Raw genomic sequence first — 18980 nt, forward strand, 5'->3', positions numbered from 1 at the left:
TTAAAACTTGCGTCTTTTAAATCGCCAATACAAAGAAAATTCACAGCTTCAATAAATTCATCTAGTGTTTTAAACAAATGTAAAACAGTCACATTGTGATTCTACCATCCGACTAATAATTAAGAAAATGTATCAAAATAAACATACAAGTGAAAGAGTTTTTACATTTACCGGTTGCGTAAAAAGAAAGTCAATTTCGTAAATTCCGAAGTATTTTCCAGAACAGCGGCCATTAAATTGATACGAGGGAAATAGGAGAATAGTACGAGATATTTGCTTTGTTGGAATAAACCCGTGGAACAGATTGGGTGAATCAGAATATAACGGAACATAAACAAAAAAAAAACTGAAAGCCAAAATAAAATATTTACACCTTTTCGTACGAATTATTATTCGTGTAGTGCGAGCTGTTTTCTTGCTCGTATACTTTTTTAACATATCTCTTTTTTTATTACAATTATGCGTTGTAATGCTATGAAATCATGCTATTGCTAGAAAAAAAATGGTGTTACTCGGACGTTAAAAAGATCAACGCGTATACGCCGAAAGTACTTAGATCATAACATTATATGTGTACGAAGCGATGAAAAAAGTTGATCTCATACCCGGATCAATCCAATTAACAAGTCGCATCAGTAATCAATTTATTCTGATCCAGTGATTTCGCATTCAATGACTGCAGATTTATTCATATACACTTCACGTTTTTTTATTTTTTTGTCGTTTACATTTAACTAAATACTCGTATATTATATTACGCAAAAGACATAATACACAAGTGTCAGTCATTTTGAATCTAGTAGCGTGTCGATAATTTATTGGAGACATTCACCGTCATGTATAAAAAAATAATGAATATTTAAAATTCCTGTCTCAAAAAGAGCATAGTTGATCCATCATGTTTATACCAGCACATTTGCTCATATCAGCCAATGCAAAGAAATTTTTTCCCTTTTTTTGTGTAAGCGATATATCGCAGTCGACCCAAATACGTGACGATGAAAAAAGTCAGACATACAACTCGATGGCGCGATGGATTTGATAGATGCGAAAATGTCGCTGCGGTCGGAACGGCGTTAACGTTTTCATCAAAAAAAGCTTTCCGCTGGCACTGCAACTCGGTGCATCACCGAAATTATTCTGGAATTACGACAACAACATTTATTTGCTGACGCCAAAGAGATTTTTCCCTACGTTGGTTTTTTTTTTCATTTCGCATATATATATATATACACATGGCACACGCAAAATTTTAAATCTCTCTCTGCTTTATTACTGAAAGAGAAAAAAAATTATTTACTCAAATTAGAAAAATACAAATGCGAGATATATTATTTTAGATTGACTTATTAAAATTAACTTAGTCAATTTCCAATTGACCTAATCGTCATGATTTAAATTGCCAGGACCAAAGCCAGGTTCTCCCAAGAATCTCACGGTGACGGAAATCAGCAACGGTTTCCTAATAACCTGGCAACCTCCTTCGGAAAAAACCCATCTTATCCAATACTATACTATCAAGTACAAGACGGACGGACCTTGGAAAACGCTCAACAAGGGCCAAATACGACCCGAAGAGACCAGTTATTTAGGTGAGATATCTTTTCTCTCTCTCTCTCTCTCTCTCTCTCTCTCTCTCTCTCTCTCTCTCTCTCTCCAATTCTGTCTTTCTGTCTGTTGATCGCAATGATTATGCATAAAATTTCTTATACGAGCATCGGACAGGCGTTCAACATCGAGTACGAGTAATTTCAAAACACTCGTGAACCAATATTACTTATCGAACCCGATTTTCGAGAGTACGGCTTTCATGCGATTTCCGTTTAACGCGAACGCCCACAGTGAAGAACCTGGTCGGTGGTAGGACCTACTATTTCCAAGTGTTCGCCAACTCAGCCACGAATTACGGCGCGAGCGACCAGGTGAAGTTTCCCGTGCCGGCTCGTGTTAAGCACAAAGCGATCACCGCAGGCGTTGTGGGCGGCATCCTCTTCTTCCTTGTCGCCATCATCCTCAGCATATGCGCGGTGAAGATATGCAATAAACGGAAGAGACGAAAACAGGAGAAAGGTATGAACGCCCCGTGGCGTTATCGACGTATCGTACACCATTTTGCCCGCAATTCGTCTGGACCTGTGCTCCTGGTTGTGTCGTCTCTATATTGATTTTTGTATGAGAAACAAAGTTCTCTGAAAGAGAAGTCTCATGAAATTAATATCGTACATAGTGAAGATATTTAACGAAATTGTAATTAAACGCTTCCGCTTAATCTAAATGTGTGTTTGATTTTAATGTACTAACTGCTAATTAACTGTTTTAATTCATTATGTCCTTGGAACGAAACAGTGTATCTAATAATAAGTTAGGTAAAACAAGCTACTTTTGTGAATGTTTGTGCATTATTTCTCTTACTTGGTCCGTCCTAGGCCCGCTATTTTTTAACTTTTTACTAAAAACTCGCTTTGTGACAGCCATTTGTATTCCGTGCCCAGGACTGGTCAAAGAGACGGCTACGATTTGGCAACACAGGCACCAGGCATGCACCTGTGAACCTGAACATTCATAGTTAACATAGTTATGTAACATTGTAGAACTGCTTTCAGCGTATAATATGGTGGCCTGCCGGGTCACCGACGCCAGGAACGGCGCAGGGCAGGGGCCCCAGGGAACAGTGCCTTTGAAAAAGTGAGTGTCTATCATCCGACATACCATTATCCCCTCAGGTCCAGGGAATCTTAACGTTACGATACGGAGCAATTTTTAAGGCTCCAATCATACAACAAATAGACCGAAGGGGTCGCAGCTGCACTAGAAATCCGTTTCGTCTGCCAATTAAAATCTGAGATTAGCAAAAATATATATAAAATTCAAAACCATAATCAATAATTTGAGAAATAACATAATCTCTTCCAGTTATAAACAAATATTTCCTACGACGAAATTTTCCGAGTACAGTCCAATATGTAAATAATAATTTTGCAACAATCAATAAATGTTCGTAGACGAATTCTGACGGTAACGCAAATGATTGGTGAACAGAGTTAAAATGATGTCTCTTCAGAAGCCGGAGAGGCCACTATGCTACTTTGATTAAGATATAGAATAGATAATACAAGTATCGAATAACGATTTTGTACCGTCAAAATGCGTCACAAAGTGCAGATGCGACTTCGAAGAAACATATATCACTTAGGTTTAGCCAGAACTAGCGATTAAGTTTACTTCCACCCCCTCTTAACGAGCAATAGGCGACTGAAGCACCGCAAGCATTTACGAAACCTCTCATGAATAATCTTCTAGTCAACAGATATTCGAACACATTCACCTCTAATATAATATACATATAATATATTACGCAATATACAATATTTAATATTTATATTGCTCTGGATGTATCAAAATTCATATATACTTCGTATCGCTTTTACGCCAACGACTTTCTCGCGCAGCCACATCTCTTTAATGGTAATCCCTCTTTCGTAATGTCACTTCTCAAATTAATAATACGGCTCGATCATTTTACGAGCTAATCGGAAATAACGATGACATGCCGTTGTCGTACTAGCGACACGTTTACAAAGACATATACGACCGCAAGACTTAGCAAGACGTACGGAGAGAAATCCATTCTCTCTCCTGCCGTCAGCTCGATCCACTTTGACAAAGGACAAGCGCTATCCCTCTGAAACGGGGGATTAAGGAAACGAGGAACGACAGAACCTCTTTTGATCTACTTGCGCCATACATAACACTATGAGCTTCTAGATGTATATATATCTCGTAGCAATTAAACCGGCAGCAACTAAACCGCAGCAGCAGAGGTATTCTGGACGAGGTTGGAGAAACGATCTTTCGATAATCGATAAGTAATTTACGCAAACACTCCCACGCGCAACACCACGTGCGTGCGTGCATGCGTGCACGTTTCCATTAGACGTAAACGAAAGAATCGAGTTCGCTACGTGCGATCTGGCGCTCCGAATCGAATCGGATTTCGTGGCTCGAATCAAATAACACGCGGCGTATCGTACGCTGGCGGATAATTGCGAGTGCGATAACCAATTCGTTTCTCGCATCGAAACTCGTTTTTTCCGACCGACGCGGGAATGTGCGAAAAGGAAAACGAGAGTTTCGCGTAAGAGACGGGCACAGTTTTTCGTAAATAAATGAACCGGGGATCAAATACAGCGGTCTCTATTACATTCATATTAATTCATATTACGATTTAAAAAGCGTAAGTGGAACAAGCACCGAGTGCAAATGCAATTATTTTATTAAATTAGTAAAGAATAAGATCTCGTATTTTTTTTTTTTTATAATCACGCGAAATCGTGTGATTTGATTCTATCGAGGAACGGATGCCTAGATTTGGATTGCCACGATCGCGATTCGCGCCGATCTGAAACACGTACACACCGAAAAAGGAAGCCACGAATGAGAAAATGAGAAATGAAACACGCAGACGTGCATACGCGTCGTATTTTTCGACGCGTCCCGTGCGTATGCACGAGAGAAAAGAAAAAGAGGAAAGAAAAGAGAAAAAGGACGAGCCACAGCGTAGCGCGTGGGGCGTTCGGCTTATTAGTGATTTCATGCCAAGCGGACTGCACGTGTAGTAGCGGATAACACAGTTGTGACTCTTGTTATGATTTCCATCGCGGCATCCAAAAGTCCACAATACGACTGCAGTGATGCCTATTCTGGATCGTAACTCGCCATGCGACTTCGCGCCGCCTTTTTACCGTACATACACGCGTCTCGTTATTCATTTCCGGCCGACCCTGAACCCGCGACGAATTTTAGAACAGTTCATTCGACCCAGTCATGTTCACTATCATCAGCTTTTATCAGCTGCACCGTTGCCCTTGCTTGATTCTCTCTTGAGTGCAATCATTAGCGGTGTACTGTCGTATGAAATTTCAATGCTTCTCGTGTGTGTGTCTTGTCGTGGCGCTTATCGTGAGGGTGCTAATAGAGATCCAATCTTCTTTATCCCGTTCCTTCGTGAGTCATATTTTTACACGCACAGGCAACATGTTCACGCTCATGCTTCCACAATACGAACCTCGATCCACCAATCGAACGTATCGAGACCGAGTACGATCGCACGATATCTAATACAGATTTTCTCGTAGGTTCGAAGCCGATTGCGAAGCCATTCCAAAATGAACCGCACATATATGTAATTATAAGCGAGATTAATTTCGCAGCCATGGCGCTGTGTTCTCGACTATTGTCGTCTACATTGTCTAATTTGCGATCAAGCATGCGCTTTTGTAATTAATATATTCGAATATATATTGATTGTCCTCCTTTTTTCTTTTACTATAATCAGCAGACTAGCTCTCTTATTAATATAATATATTTCAATGTGAAGATATTGCTACCATAATCTAGACTTGATACTGCCTTGCGTGTAACTGTTCTACTGTCTCCAGTTCTTCGAACAATCCTGCAAAGTATCTATTTCATGCTTCCATCATGTATCATCCATCGTCACCCTCATGATAAGTCGAAACATTCGCAAATTTTGCACTGCGAAAGCGCGGTCGCGTTTGTCGAGAGACATCGATATTGCACGTTTATATATCTACACGTTATATATCCAGAACGGGCTGGACGGTTCAGCCACTGCCAAGAGTCCTTTTTTTGTCCGAGGCCCGCATTCGTGGTCATTCGTGTCTGGGCTGTGTGCCAAGTAGAAGCAACGATTGCAATTTTCTAATGCTCCAATGCAATGTCGGACAAGAGACATTACGCTAATTTTCCCCGGGCAGTGATAACTTCCCTCGTCTTCAGACAGAAGGAAATTATGAAATTAAAATAAATTAAGGCCTTAACGTAATTTTTTTCTACACGTTAAATAATTCTTCCACGTATTTTTTTCTAATGATTGCAATCGATGTGCTTGTCGACTGGCTAGACAGCTCGAAATAATCGACTACGAATACAGGTCTAAAACAATCTCGGTGCTATGTACCTTGATTATGATCAGAGCAAGGATCAGAAGAGAGCCGACGCGAACTAGAGAATAGCGCCAAGGGTCGCGAGACTTTGGAGAGGAAGGACGCAGGGTGATACTTCGTAAAACGTTATCAGTTTAAAAGAAGCGTGAAAGAAAGGAATTGAAAAGAAAAGCGTCGGTAGATAGTAGAGTCAATCGATCGTAGTCAATAAAGAGATTTCCCAGCTACCTTTCTCTCGATCTCTATTTTTTTTATTTCTTTCGCCCTGCGTCTCCGGCCCTAAATCGATTCTCGCGCAAAACGGCAACCGTGAGAAAACCGACAAGCAAGTCAAGCCAGCTAAGATAGCCGTTGCGACGAAAAGGAAAAGAAAAAGGAAAAAAAAAGAACGAAAAAGGAAAAATGAAAGACAAGACGATAAGAAATCGTGGGCGTCTCTTGTCCTCCTCTCTCTCTGTGTTTTCTGTAGGTCGACAAATCTAAACGCGTGCGGCGAGTCAGTCTCGACGCTGACCCGTTGCAGCCCGTTGAATCCGCAACTACCACCACCACCACCACAACCTCTTCATCAATCACCACTTCCTACGCAAGTAACCACCCCCGCCACTGCCACCTCGGAGCCGGTCCACGAGCAGGCCCCCCCGAACCGTGATCGTGACCATCACGCACTCCACCTCGATAATCGAGATTACGAGAGCGTGTTTATCATAGAGAGGCGGAACAGTAAGCCTAATCTCCGCTAGCCACACAGAAAAAAACCAAGTACTACCACTACTACTATTACTACTACTACTGCTACTACTACCACTACCTATTACTGCTACTACTACCGCTACTACCGCTACTATTACTACCACTACTACGTACCCGAGACCACGGTTGCTCCCAAGAACCATGAAAATAAGCTCCCGCCGACGGTATACGTATATGTGTTTGTGTGTGTATAAACACGTTGTATCGAGCGGTCCGTCGATCGATCGAACGAACTGTCAGATCGATTTCATTCTCCGTCAGTCGTCGATCCTCCTCGGTCGATCGAGCGAGCGAAACGCCAATTGCCGGTGGGATACATGCCCGTTACTACTACTACTAGTACTACTGCTACTACTCTACCACTACTGCTACTACTACCTACTACTATGCGAGACTACAGCTCTGCAATGTTACCTGCTAGGACCTACTAATCTACTACCACCTACTACTATCTACTACTACTTAGGATGATTGTCATGACTGTAGATGAGATCTGCAATACAGGCAAAAACAGCTAGGAGTTCACACTAGTAACATTCAGTCAGTACCCTAATACCTTCGTTCGGCGGTCTTAGGGAGTACGTAGATAAAGGGAGATCGAGGCAAAGCGGTAGATTTCTTTCTCTCTTTTTTTTTTTCAATTTTTTTCTGCCGATCTGCGAAAAATTTTTGGCGATTTTTCTTTCACGTATTGCTCTGCATTACACTCACTGTCATTAATATATCGATCTACATTGCTTCTTTTATGTACTATTTCGAGAACGAACCAGGCGTAAGTCCCAGCGCGGTGTCCGCCTCTCTGCCTATTATCGTGCTTTACTCATTTCATTGCCCTTTTTCGTTGCGTGTACATATTTCTTCGCTCTATATAGGATTTATTGTCACGCGCGCTTATTATTATATAAGCATAAATTGTTATTACCTACTTTGACTCAATCTATTCCTCCATTCTTCACATTACTGCTTCTTTGTGAAAGTCACCATTATGATATACACTTCTTTCCTTTATCAAATTACAAAGTGTTTAACTCGTTATCTTTATATTAGTGTTTAATTCCCTTTTTTTATCGTTAACTGGCAAATTTGCGCCGAGCGCAATATATTCGAGGGGTACAACATTTATTTGACTATTCTTTTTTCTTTTCGAAAATTTTACCTTAAGAGTGCAGTAACCAGTTCTAAACAGTTTTCAATGTCTTTTATATGGAAGGCATTTATACTTTATTGCTTTAAAACGCTAGCTTTCCGATAGATTGCGCCTATTGAATAATTCAGTATACTTTATTGTGTTCTCTTTGCGATTTTTAAACTTCAACCTATATAATATGCTTAATATCTTTTTATCGCTAATGTATTCTTTGTCGCATTTGCATTCACTATTTTGCAATTCTTCATATTCAATTTTGATTTATACCTCTATTAACATTAAACTATCATTTGTATATTTGTTTTGCTTTTACAGCGCTCAACATGATTGCAATACTTTTCAAAGTATGTCATATATTTCTTTATATTTTTCTTCTATAAATATTTTCACGCATTTTAATTATTAATATTTTTCAGATTATTATTATAAATATGACACTAAAAGGTATATTAACAATGCGTTTCATTCGCTATCACATCATTATATCGCTTGACTTAAAAATTTTCACTACAACGACGCTTTCATTTATCACTTATTTATTCAATTAATTGTTAATTGACTGAGATAAATTTGCGGCGACTCGATGTGTTATAATGAATTTTATTCCAATTCATTTATCTACGTTGTTTCTTTTGAAAATTATTTCCATAGAAATCTTTATACTTTAGCTTTATACTTTATTAAAATAACCATCGAGTTTCCTTATGATAGTTAATTCTTAATTTTCATACACCGCGCAATGAACATATCTCTTGGATGAATTCTCTTAGCAATTCTTGGATGATTTCTTTTAGCATCTATTAAACATTACTTCATAAACAGTCAGCAGGAAGTTACCGGTGTGTTTTCATAACTCTTCTCGCATAAATATTCACGTATAAATTTATTTTCATCTATCAGAATTCCTAATAATTGATCTGTTTAAAAAGATTATCCGGTAACTTGCTGTATATGTCTAGATCATTTGAATTGAATTTTAGTTTGATGCATGTTGCTTAATATTACATAACGTTTACAAGGCATCTCTAATTAAAGACAAGTCATGACGATAATATTTAAAGAATTTCGAAGCACATTTCACCAACGCCGTGTGCTTACCATACCATTTCACATTACTAATCACGTCTCTCTCTTAGCTCGTCACATCACGGTATTAGTCCACAACATTAGTTTTTACAACGATCAATTGCTATACCATCTCGCAATACCATCCAATACGACTCTCTGTCCATACATACACATCGCATGTGACACGAGCATCGCTCTCATATTTCGTCATAGATGCGAAAAACAATATTCGTATGTCCGATAATAGCCGGCTGACGAATTGGTCGTTATATCGAAGAAACGTTTGTCAGAGGAATCGAATAAAACTTCGATTTGTGCGACGCCAAAGTTTCAGCGGCATACACATGGCGGCACGTCGGGCTGCAACGATTATTGCGGCGATTATTGCGGCACGGCCACGACGGAGCTCTAATTCAAGCTTCTTGTGTTATTTGATTGTTTCCAGTTTGTCGATTCTAGACGACCAATAAACAGACAGACACGCTCACGCTTACACGCGAACACGCGGCAATAAGCGCAAGGCGAAGATAGGTAAGCCGCGCTCGTTGCGGCCACGCGAAAACTTGTATCCACATATACATATACCCACCGTTGTCGTATCCACCTGTTAATCGTTCACGATGCCTCGTTGCATTATCCCATTCAACCCGTTAAAATTGACGTACACAGTTAAACCGACCCTGCCGTCCTTAAATCCGACCTAAAATTGATTTCAACGACAGTCCGCACTTTTATCATTTACTCGATTATATCGTAATCTTCCTACTTTTCTCTCACAGAATCGAGCGCTTCGAGGAGAATGAACGTTAAATAACGTATAAAAATTCAATCAGATTGTTTAATCGAATTTTGCGACGTTGCTATATTTACAAAGGATTGGCCTGTCAAAATGTAAATGACAGTTTGTAAATCATATCGCAATTATTCGCGATTTCTTTACTACGAAGCGCTCGATCGATTATCTATATACTTGTGCCTCATTTTTCTACATGTTTCGCTATGTCTTTGTTATTTCTTATAATACCTTTTCCAAACGAGGAAACAGTGTACTGTTCAAACCGCCTTTCAACTTTCGTATCCAACATTGATCGAGTCAAATCGATATACGCCGATGAAACGCGTCTCCACCGGACACCCATATGACACTATTTATCTATTTGCTCCCTAACACCACCGCCTAGAAGTAACGTTCGGTTATTTAGCGTTATATTTCTTATCATTATCGCTACGATATATTGTTTTTTGTGAATGTAATCGTTGTGTTACAACATTCTCTCTCCCCCATCTTTCCTTGCTGCCGGACCCGAAGGAGGAGAAAAGGTGACGAGTTTCGGAGCACCTAAATCCACAATTGCTATTCACTGATTGAAATCAAAAGAAAATGCAAAAGAATCGCGCAAACAGATATCTATGAGAACGGAACAAAATTTTGCGAGCAAAAAAAAAAAAGAAAAAAAAATATATAAGAGAAATATAAAATTCGTTTCATGAAAATTAAAGAAAGAAAAAAAGTGAATCCATTCACTGCCGAGGCCAACCTATCCACAACCCACGTCACGCCCGACCACTCGTGCACCGGAATGTGCATGCGCATGCCTTCCCTGCCTGCATCCGTTATTCGTTATTATACGTACGAGTAATTAATTATTGATAATTACCTTGCCATATTTAACTTGAACATTGGCATATTTACGTTACGTTTGTTCTAGTTATTTAACTTTCGTTCATTAACGTTGCGTGTCTTTTGCCATTCGTGTTGCACGTATTTGCCGTATCCGAGCGGCCGATGGACCACGTCGGAGGAAGAAGCGAATAATCTCAGGAGTATTTGTTCAAGTAAACGATTTCATTGAATGAACAGTTCCGCGATATTTCACAAATAAATTCATACCGAAATTTCTCCACGATATCAATTCCAACGAAATAAAAAGAAAAAAAATACTAAAATTAAAAGGAGTAGATACTTCTGTATTTATTATACTAAAAATAGCTTACAGCAATAATATCGACATTCACAAGTCACCCATGTATGTACGTCTCTTTGTCATTTAATGTACACTTAGATTCACGTGATATATAATAAAAACTATATATTTATTTTGGAGAAATTTGGGTAACTAGAAAACAGGGGCGATGGATCCCGCGTGAATCTTATACGCCAAGACGATCCTCCGACTAGCTCGATCGGACCGTGCCTGCCATTCACCACCACCGTGATTACTCTAACGCTTCTTCTGTCCTGTAGACCTAGAAAAAGCCGAGTACCAGGTTTAAGTCTCCTGAAGGAGATCCTGAGCCCGGATACCCCGGACTCGTGCCGCTGTCGTCCGTTAGGCAAAATCTCCCGAGCGGCCGACGGCCGCTTCGTCGTGGCGGACTCGGTTCTCAGCTCGGCCAACAACAGCATCCTGGACGTCTCCAGCAGTGACGACGGTGGATTCCTGCCAAAGCAACGGCTCAAGTCCTCGTGGCGACGCCCCCTGGTTAGCATCAGCCAGCTAAGTCTGAGATCCGACGGTAGCGGCGTGTCCATAGGTCCCCTGCCATCAGGTTGTCATCACGGCGTTGTAAATCCTTTGGCGAGGATACCGCCCGCGAATGTTTGTACGATCACGTCACCCCGATTCCTGGCCAGTTCGCCGAGCGGGGCTCAGGTTCCCTGGACGCCTTTGTACTTCAGCGATCTCAGCTCCGTCAAACAACCATCCTCTGGCGAACGTTCCTTCCCAACACCACCCGGCTACCTCCAGCTTCGTAGCGTGCACCAACGATACAGCCAAGAGTTACCGTCGCTTAAGGCGATCCATGCCGAGTCGAGGCGGTTCGTGCCGGTTCAGCCGTTAGCGACGTCTTCGCCGCCGCAGCCGGCTGGACGACCTAGGGCGAGGTTGCCGCCAAGACACGCGAGGCACGCCAGATCGGCGCCGGAGCTCGCCGCCTCGCCCGACCTGGAGACCTCGCCCGAGAGCAGATCGAGCAGCTCGGGTTTCGGCAGCAAGAATACCTCGCAGCAGAACCAGAGCTCAAGAAGCGGTAGCACAGTAGCCGAATGGAGACCGCCGCCCTACAGGCCACCTCCACCGCCGCTGGTGGGTCGCTGGCTTGAGCTTCAAAATCAGGCCAAGGCGGGACACACGCACATACAAAACGCCGTGGACGCCGGCAGCGTCGACGGCCACTACGAGTTCGATCCGGTGTCGTGCACGCCGACACCAACGTCGGCCTCGACGCCTACGCGGGAGGAGAGACCGCCGATGCATCAAATCCATACGATCCACGTTCCCCACATCCATCAAGCGCACACGGTACATCAACAGCAGGCACAGCAGAGGTACAGCAGAGAGAACATAGAGGCCCGAGTACAGGCGATGAAGGCGGAATTTCATCAGTTTCGGCAGAGACAGGCGAGAAGACGGCAGAGTGCGCACTTGGAAAGTGCATGTTAGAAAAAAAACTTGGACGGAGAGATCTCGACGATCGATCGACGATTCAGTTTCATTAGAACCGCTGCACCGCGAGTCTGACGATCGGGTTGGAAAACGATTCGAATGGTTGCGGAGTTAAATACGCAGTAATGTGAGGCGCAAGTAATTCTCGAGAGAAGCGAGCTAAGAGAAATCTCGGAGGAAGCTAGATATCGTTCGCGATTAGATTTTCGTACTGGCTTTCGACTACCGTAGAAGATCGCGCGTTTCAACACACGGCGACGACAACGTGATCATCACCGAAGACCAACCACCACCACCGCAGCACAACGAGGATCATCATCACACGTGATTCCGCATTTAGAGGAGTTTAAGTCAATTCTAGTAGCTGGTCATCCATCTACGAAAGAAGGCTGTTATAAGCATCAGCTCAGGATACATAAGTTTCGCACGACCACGAGACGGGAGCGATGTAGTAGAACTGTACGTTTAAGACGATAATCTTTCGGAGTTTCGCCCGTTTTACCGATTAAGAGGACCGACGAGTATCCTACGGGAGAGGGGGGGAGGGAGGGGGGGGAACAATCTCGATATCACTTATTCGGGGGGAGGGGACTAATAACCCGGCGACGCCGATCGCGCTGGGTACGATAATAGAAACGAAGTGCGTAAACGAAAATGTTCGAATCCAATAATTAATTGGTCATATCCCGCGTACACCAACCACGCCTACGTCCGGTTTAGAGGACCGTGATTTTTAACGTTACTATATATAATAATGTAGAGGAACATACGGAAGAATTCACGCACGGAACGAAACGCAGGAAGAGGACGCTCTTTTTTTTTTTTTTTTCTTCAAACTCAGTGGAACTGTGCGCAGAAGCATGAGATGTACTCCCGATTGGGCTCAAAGGGATGCTTAACCGTATCGAAATCTCGTCCCCGTATCACGATCGGGACGGGAGAATGATGCGAGGGAAAGACGGAAAAGCAAAAGAATGGAAATAGTTACGTCGGCATGATACTCCAAAGAAACTGTACCACTGTACATGCTCCGCGTATACCTTTTAAATATAAGATTAAATTTAATCGTATGCTGTAAGTAATAATTAAAAAACGAAAGCAAAACAAAAAAGTAAGATAATCGAAGAATTACCACACACACACACACACACACACATACATGGACAATTACATATGTACACTCATACATATATACACACATACATGCATAACACACACACTTACACATACACACAAAATAATTATATCGATGAGCAATGGACTCGAAACGTGATATTAGGCCGAAGCTTGCCTCGAGATTGCTTAAGGACTCACTCGTACTGCACTGCCTGTTTAGGGTTTCGCTAGCGACCCAACATATTATCGGCACAATAATTTTTCTTAAGCAACGTAAAAACGAGAAAATAACAATAACGTTCTTCGAATCTACACGTTCGGCCAGTATAGCACGACGATTGTGTACGCACGTTCACCACGCATGTCACCGTGTGTTGGCGACACGCTGGTTTACCGCCTATCGGCACTCCGGTCGTTCACCGGTCATCCTTCCTGAAATTAGATTAATGACGCGAGCACGCGCATCGACGACAAACGATGTCGATTGGACTCTTAAAAGAAAAAAAAAAGAAAAAGAAAGAGGGAGAGAGAACAATGAAAATCATTAGGAAAAAAAATCCTTCAACTGCCAATGAAAAATGGGTCCGATAGTGCGTTCGATTGATTTCGTACGAAGTGTTGACGTTGATTAAATAACTAAAAACTAGAGTAATTAAGTGGAGAAGGACGACCGATAGACACACCGCCATCACCGTCGGAAGGGAGGTGCACGTGCGCACACACGCTCTGGTTGAACCGAAGTTCGTGTGTAATTAGAGAGACGAAGGAGTTATAAAACACGAAACTGCGTACACAGCATACACACGTGACAGACATACGAAAATACGTACACTCACAAGCAGCAGACAAAGAACACACAGACGCGCACATAATACAAGAACGGCGTTCTTCGAAACCCACCTAATTCTCACCAAACGCATCGGATCATCTTGAATCACGTGAGCTCGAAGGCCGGCGATCGCCGATCACGAGGGGTTCTCGGGCGAATCTACGGGCTAATCAGTAATCGAGCTGCGCGACCTAACACGAGAATATATATACCCCCCGGCGAAGGGGTGTAACCTGCAGCGGCGCGCTCGTTTTTCCTCTTACCCCTTTTTTTCTAATTTTCTCTACACACGTGCGACCGTATAGACACCCCACGCAGGATCGGCCCGGCCCGCGACTCTCGGCGTTTTACTTTCTTTATAGTACAAACACTTATTTATACATACGTACGTATTATACATATTTATTATAAATATTAGCAAGGGCCCTACTCACGATTCAACTATACTTCGACGAACCATAACGGCGAGAGGAAGAGGACGAAGACGCGTAACAAGGACAAGCGGCGTGGACGTCATCAAAACGCTCTATACAATTTTTGTTAAAATGTGCATGTATGCGTGCGTACGAAGCCGGATTCGAACCGAGCGAACGAACGTGAACAAACACGAGTGAACGGCTGCCTTCAATCAGGACCGCATTCAAGAACCTTTATCCGGGTTTATCCAGGTATTTTATCTTTGTTATTCACTGAATGTCAAACAAGGATAAAGTAATACCTAGATGCATCCGAGTGGCGCTTTATAATATCGCGATACCATTTGCATTCATCAATCATGTTGCTCATTCGTGTGTTTGATCACGATCGTCTGCTCGGCTCGGATCTAGCTTGACGTGCGAGAAGAGGTGAACCTGCAAGAATACGTGGACGAGTGAATGGAGTGAGAACGAAAGTAGACTAAAGCCGGATCTAGACCGAGCAAACGAGCGCGAACAAACGCGAATGAATAACTTGCTTCAATGATTATGAACCGACACGCAGTTACGAGTACTGGCAGCTTCATTCGCGCTTTATTGAAACAAGTTGTTCACATTTACGTTTGCTCGCGCTCGTTTGCTCGATCCGTATTCGTGTTTCGCACGTGAGCAAATGCTGTTGTTAAGACGAAACAGAGAGCATAATGTAACATACACGATCACGCAGCAAAGATAACAAAAGAATAATAAAAAAAAAATGGCATACGATAAAAGTTAAGAAATAACGGAGGTGACACGAAAGAGTACCAATATTCTAAAGTAATTCTAATGGTTGAATTAATAATTTGATAATTAATTGATATTGTAAATCGTAAACGACGTAGCGTGTAGCGTATTAATCAACGAGAGAGCGACGAACGCGACGAGTATTTATTAATTAATTATTATATCCGCGCGGGAGTATTACGATGTGAGATGATATGTGGAAGGATGGGGGAGGAGGTGCTGAAGGACTCGCGTCGGCAGAATGGTACCAATTTTTATCGTCAATCGCGTAAAATCGTTAATATGTTACTAGCGATAAACGTATTGGATGCGTGAGATGTATGTAATGCTGAGGATGTAAGAAAACGAATCTCTGTCGAATCAACGTTCACGGTAGACGTTGGGGAAACGCTCTTGACAACGTGATGATAATACACGTTTCGTAATCATACATTATACATGAGAAACACCCTCTCCCCCTTCTGAATGGATGCAGCAAAAAGGAAGAATCATGTACGCGAGAGAAGGTGATCCAACCAACTGACTTGTAGATGTATAAGTAACGTGTAGATATATCATAGTTAGATACAACGATCTCAAGAGGTCACGCAGTGTGGATGAGCGTGATACATGCGAAAATGGAATAGATAGAGAGAGAGAGAGAGAGAGAGAGAGAGAGAGAGAGAGAGAGAATGAGAGAAAATGTGAGAGTAAAGGAAGAAAGATTTGGGAAGTGAATAAAAATAATAAAAAAACCAAAAGACAAAATCTTGAACGATTCTCCGCATTATCTTTGAGTTTATCACGCAGCGCGAAAAGTTCATGATAAAACGAATATATTCGTAATCGTATCCGAAATACGACGGAGATCTGGGAAAATCATAAGGTTGTGAAAGAAAGCACTGTATGATTGTGAGAAGAAAAGAAGGAGAGCGAGAGAGAAAGAGGGAAAGAGAGAGAAAGAAAGAGCGAAAACGAGAGGAAAGTGAAAGAGAAATGTGATTCACTTAAAACGGCATATTTATGGATAATATGGTTGAATCGTGAATCCGTTTGTAAAACTTTATCACCCGTCACGACGCTTTCGTTCGTCCTGAGTTCCTTCTTCGCGGCTCGTGTGAATTTACGTTTATCATCGTCATCACGCACTCTTTTTCCGTTACGCGATACTCGTCGTTGTATTTTCGCCACGCTGTCGCATACGCGTGCAACTCGCGCCGTGATTCGTGAATTAATTAAGTAATTAACTAAGCGTTTTGTTCGTTATATGTACCTGAAAGCCAGTCGTGGTTTCGGCTCATTGCCCGAAATCGCTCGAGCGAAATTCGTGAGGCCCTCGAAGCAGGACGTTCGCGATTTTGGAGAGTCGGCGATTTTTGGCATCGCGAATTGTGTGCAATTTCATTCACGCGGCCGGAAACATACGTTATATTTCGCTTATTAATGAGTTCGTGTATAAATTGTATAGATAGCCATAAAAAATATATTGCGTAAATACTTAAATCGCGGAAGCTGTAGATATTATATCATATGTATGAGAGGCGGACGCGATGGCGATAACTCGTAATATTGCATAGATAAAAAATTGCATAAAAAAAAGTTTTAATATATAGCTCGCAATCCCGTTATTAAATCACGGTCGCATTCCCGCGGAACCTTGAATAATCCCCAGCGTATTTGCAATGATAAGCAGTCGATTCTTCGGCGTATTTAAATTGCAAAGAAGGAAACAGCGACGATGCTGCTTCGAGGTACAGTGTTCGCGCCGAACAATGCGTGAGAGATGATAATTTGACATAAAATATATGCTAACGCCATACTATTCGCAATACCGATCGATCGAAACGAAAGACACGTTCGAGTCGAATTCAATGGCTCTCGGGTACTACGTTCTGCTTGGATCTGCGACTATCCGTATATGCGCTACGACTTGTTTGAAATCTTGTATAACATGCAACATTATTTTTCTGCAACAATAAGCATTATCGAATTCTCTTTTGTAATCGAATGGCAGATCTATGCGATCTCGTAAAACATGATGAAGATCGTCGCGGCTCCAAGCACAGCTCTCATCTTCGAGTGCTCTCGCATCATCGTATACCGGCACAATTGCTATTGCAACAATAATATTTGTTGCTCCGAATTGAATTCGAGGAAAAGAGAGATAGAGCAGAGACTTTTTTTTTTCTTTTCTTGTTCCTTTTGTTCTTTCATTCTACTGTTAATTTGTTTCTTGTCGAGTCATCAGAATGTACGGTCACACGCGTAATCGTTAGTCTTCTCACGCCCGACATCGAATCGCTTTTACACACGCATGTAACGTTCTTCTGTATCGTCTGTATCTTCACTTCCGCTTATTCTCGACTGTATCCGCCGTTGGATTTGTACACGGTGCGTTGAACCGTTTCGTTGTCACTTTCGCGAATGCTCGTTGTTCACCTCCATACCCAGTTTGATTGTTTGATCTATGCTTTCTCGCGAACCCCCTCACGAGAATTCCAAGACGTACTAACTTAGGACAAATTGTAGATCAATTTATTATTAAATAAAATAAAAAATAAATCGACATTTGAAACGAAATGGGCAACATTCCCAAGGCATTTGCATTTTATTGATTTATCATTAAACACATGTGCAACGAATTTCAATTGCGGCGCAGTCACGTCCTTCATAGAATATGAAATACTGCTGGATCAGAGGTACGTATAAAAAAGGTGATATATTGATAAATGAATAAGTATTAATAATAATTATTGTAATATATTGGTACATAAGTAAATTAATAACAATCATTATGATATAATGTGTTACAAGTATGTAAATGGACTGTTTATACATCGAATACCGTTTTACTTGATATTATATAATCATTATCTCGTTATCTCGATATTATCGTTTAATATTTAAATTGTTAGATATTACTCGCAGCGCACTGTGTTATTCTTTCCTAACTAGAGAATTTCTACGCTCTAGTAATAATATAGAGTGTAATTGCTAGTCAAGGTAATATACGAGTAAGATCATTGTCAGAATAAGAAAATCGGGTCATCGGATCATCACATTTGTGTAAGCATTAAAAGCTGCAGTATTCCTTAAAAATTGATTCTAAATCTTTCTCCCTCTTTCAATGATATAAAAATAATTACAAAGTAGGAGTGAGACGGTTAAAGGCGTAAATCATTTAGAGACATCTATTTATAGCATCTGATATGTAAAATAAGAAAATCACAGTATCGCTGTAAATTTCTCGAGAAACTGAATAATTGAGTGCTAAATATGTATTTTATGACGTGTATGTAGATGTCTGGCACAGATTATTACAAATTACCGCCGTTGTCATCGTTCCTCTCGACGTACGCCCAACGTGATTTTATTGTCAAAAACTAGAATGACACTTAGGAGAAGATATGCTTCATCAAAAGGACTTTCCTCTCTTCTGGGAATTCATTTTTATATACTGAAAATGTCAAT

General features: G+C 41.4%; 1 protein-coding gene across 11 annotated transcripts in view; it reads left to right on the forward strand.

Annotated features, from left to right (window-relative positions):
* The window catches only part of LOC108756801 (protein turtle-like), a 264529-nt gene extending 251567 nt beyond the window's left edge, over positions 1 to 12962 (forward strand). For 9 of the 11 annotated variants that reach the window (XM_018500863.1, XM_018500854.1, XM_018500865.1 and 6 more), the window contains 4 exons: positions 1407 to 1592; positions 1843 to 2070; positions 2592 to 2685; positions 11180 to 12961. In XM_018500863.1, coding sequence (XP_018356365.1) covers positions 1407 to 1592; positions 1843 to 2070; positions 2592 to 2685; positions 11180 to 12380 — 1709 coding nt within the window. In that variant the 3' untranslated portion in view covers positions 12381 to 12961. Of the gene's footprint in view, positions 1 to 1406; positions 1593 to 1842; positions 2071 to 2591; positions 2686 to 11179 lie in introns of all 11 variants that reach the window. The other 2 variants (XM_018500862.1, XM_018500859.1) reach the window with 2 other exon arrangements.
* Positions 12963 to 18980: the final 6018 nt, after the last annotated feature.

Source organism: Trachymyrmex septentrionalis, unplaced genomic scaffold (genome assembly GCF_001594115.1).
Source record: "Trachymyrmex septentrionalis isolate Tsep2-gDNA-1 unplaced genomic scaffold, Tsep1.0 scaffold13, whole genome shotgun sequence".
Taxonomy (NCBI): Eukaryota; Metazoa; Arthropoda; class Insecta; order Hymenoptera; family Formicidae; genus Trachymyrmex; species Trachymyrmex septentrionalis.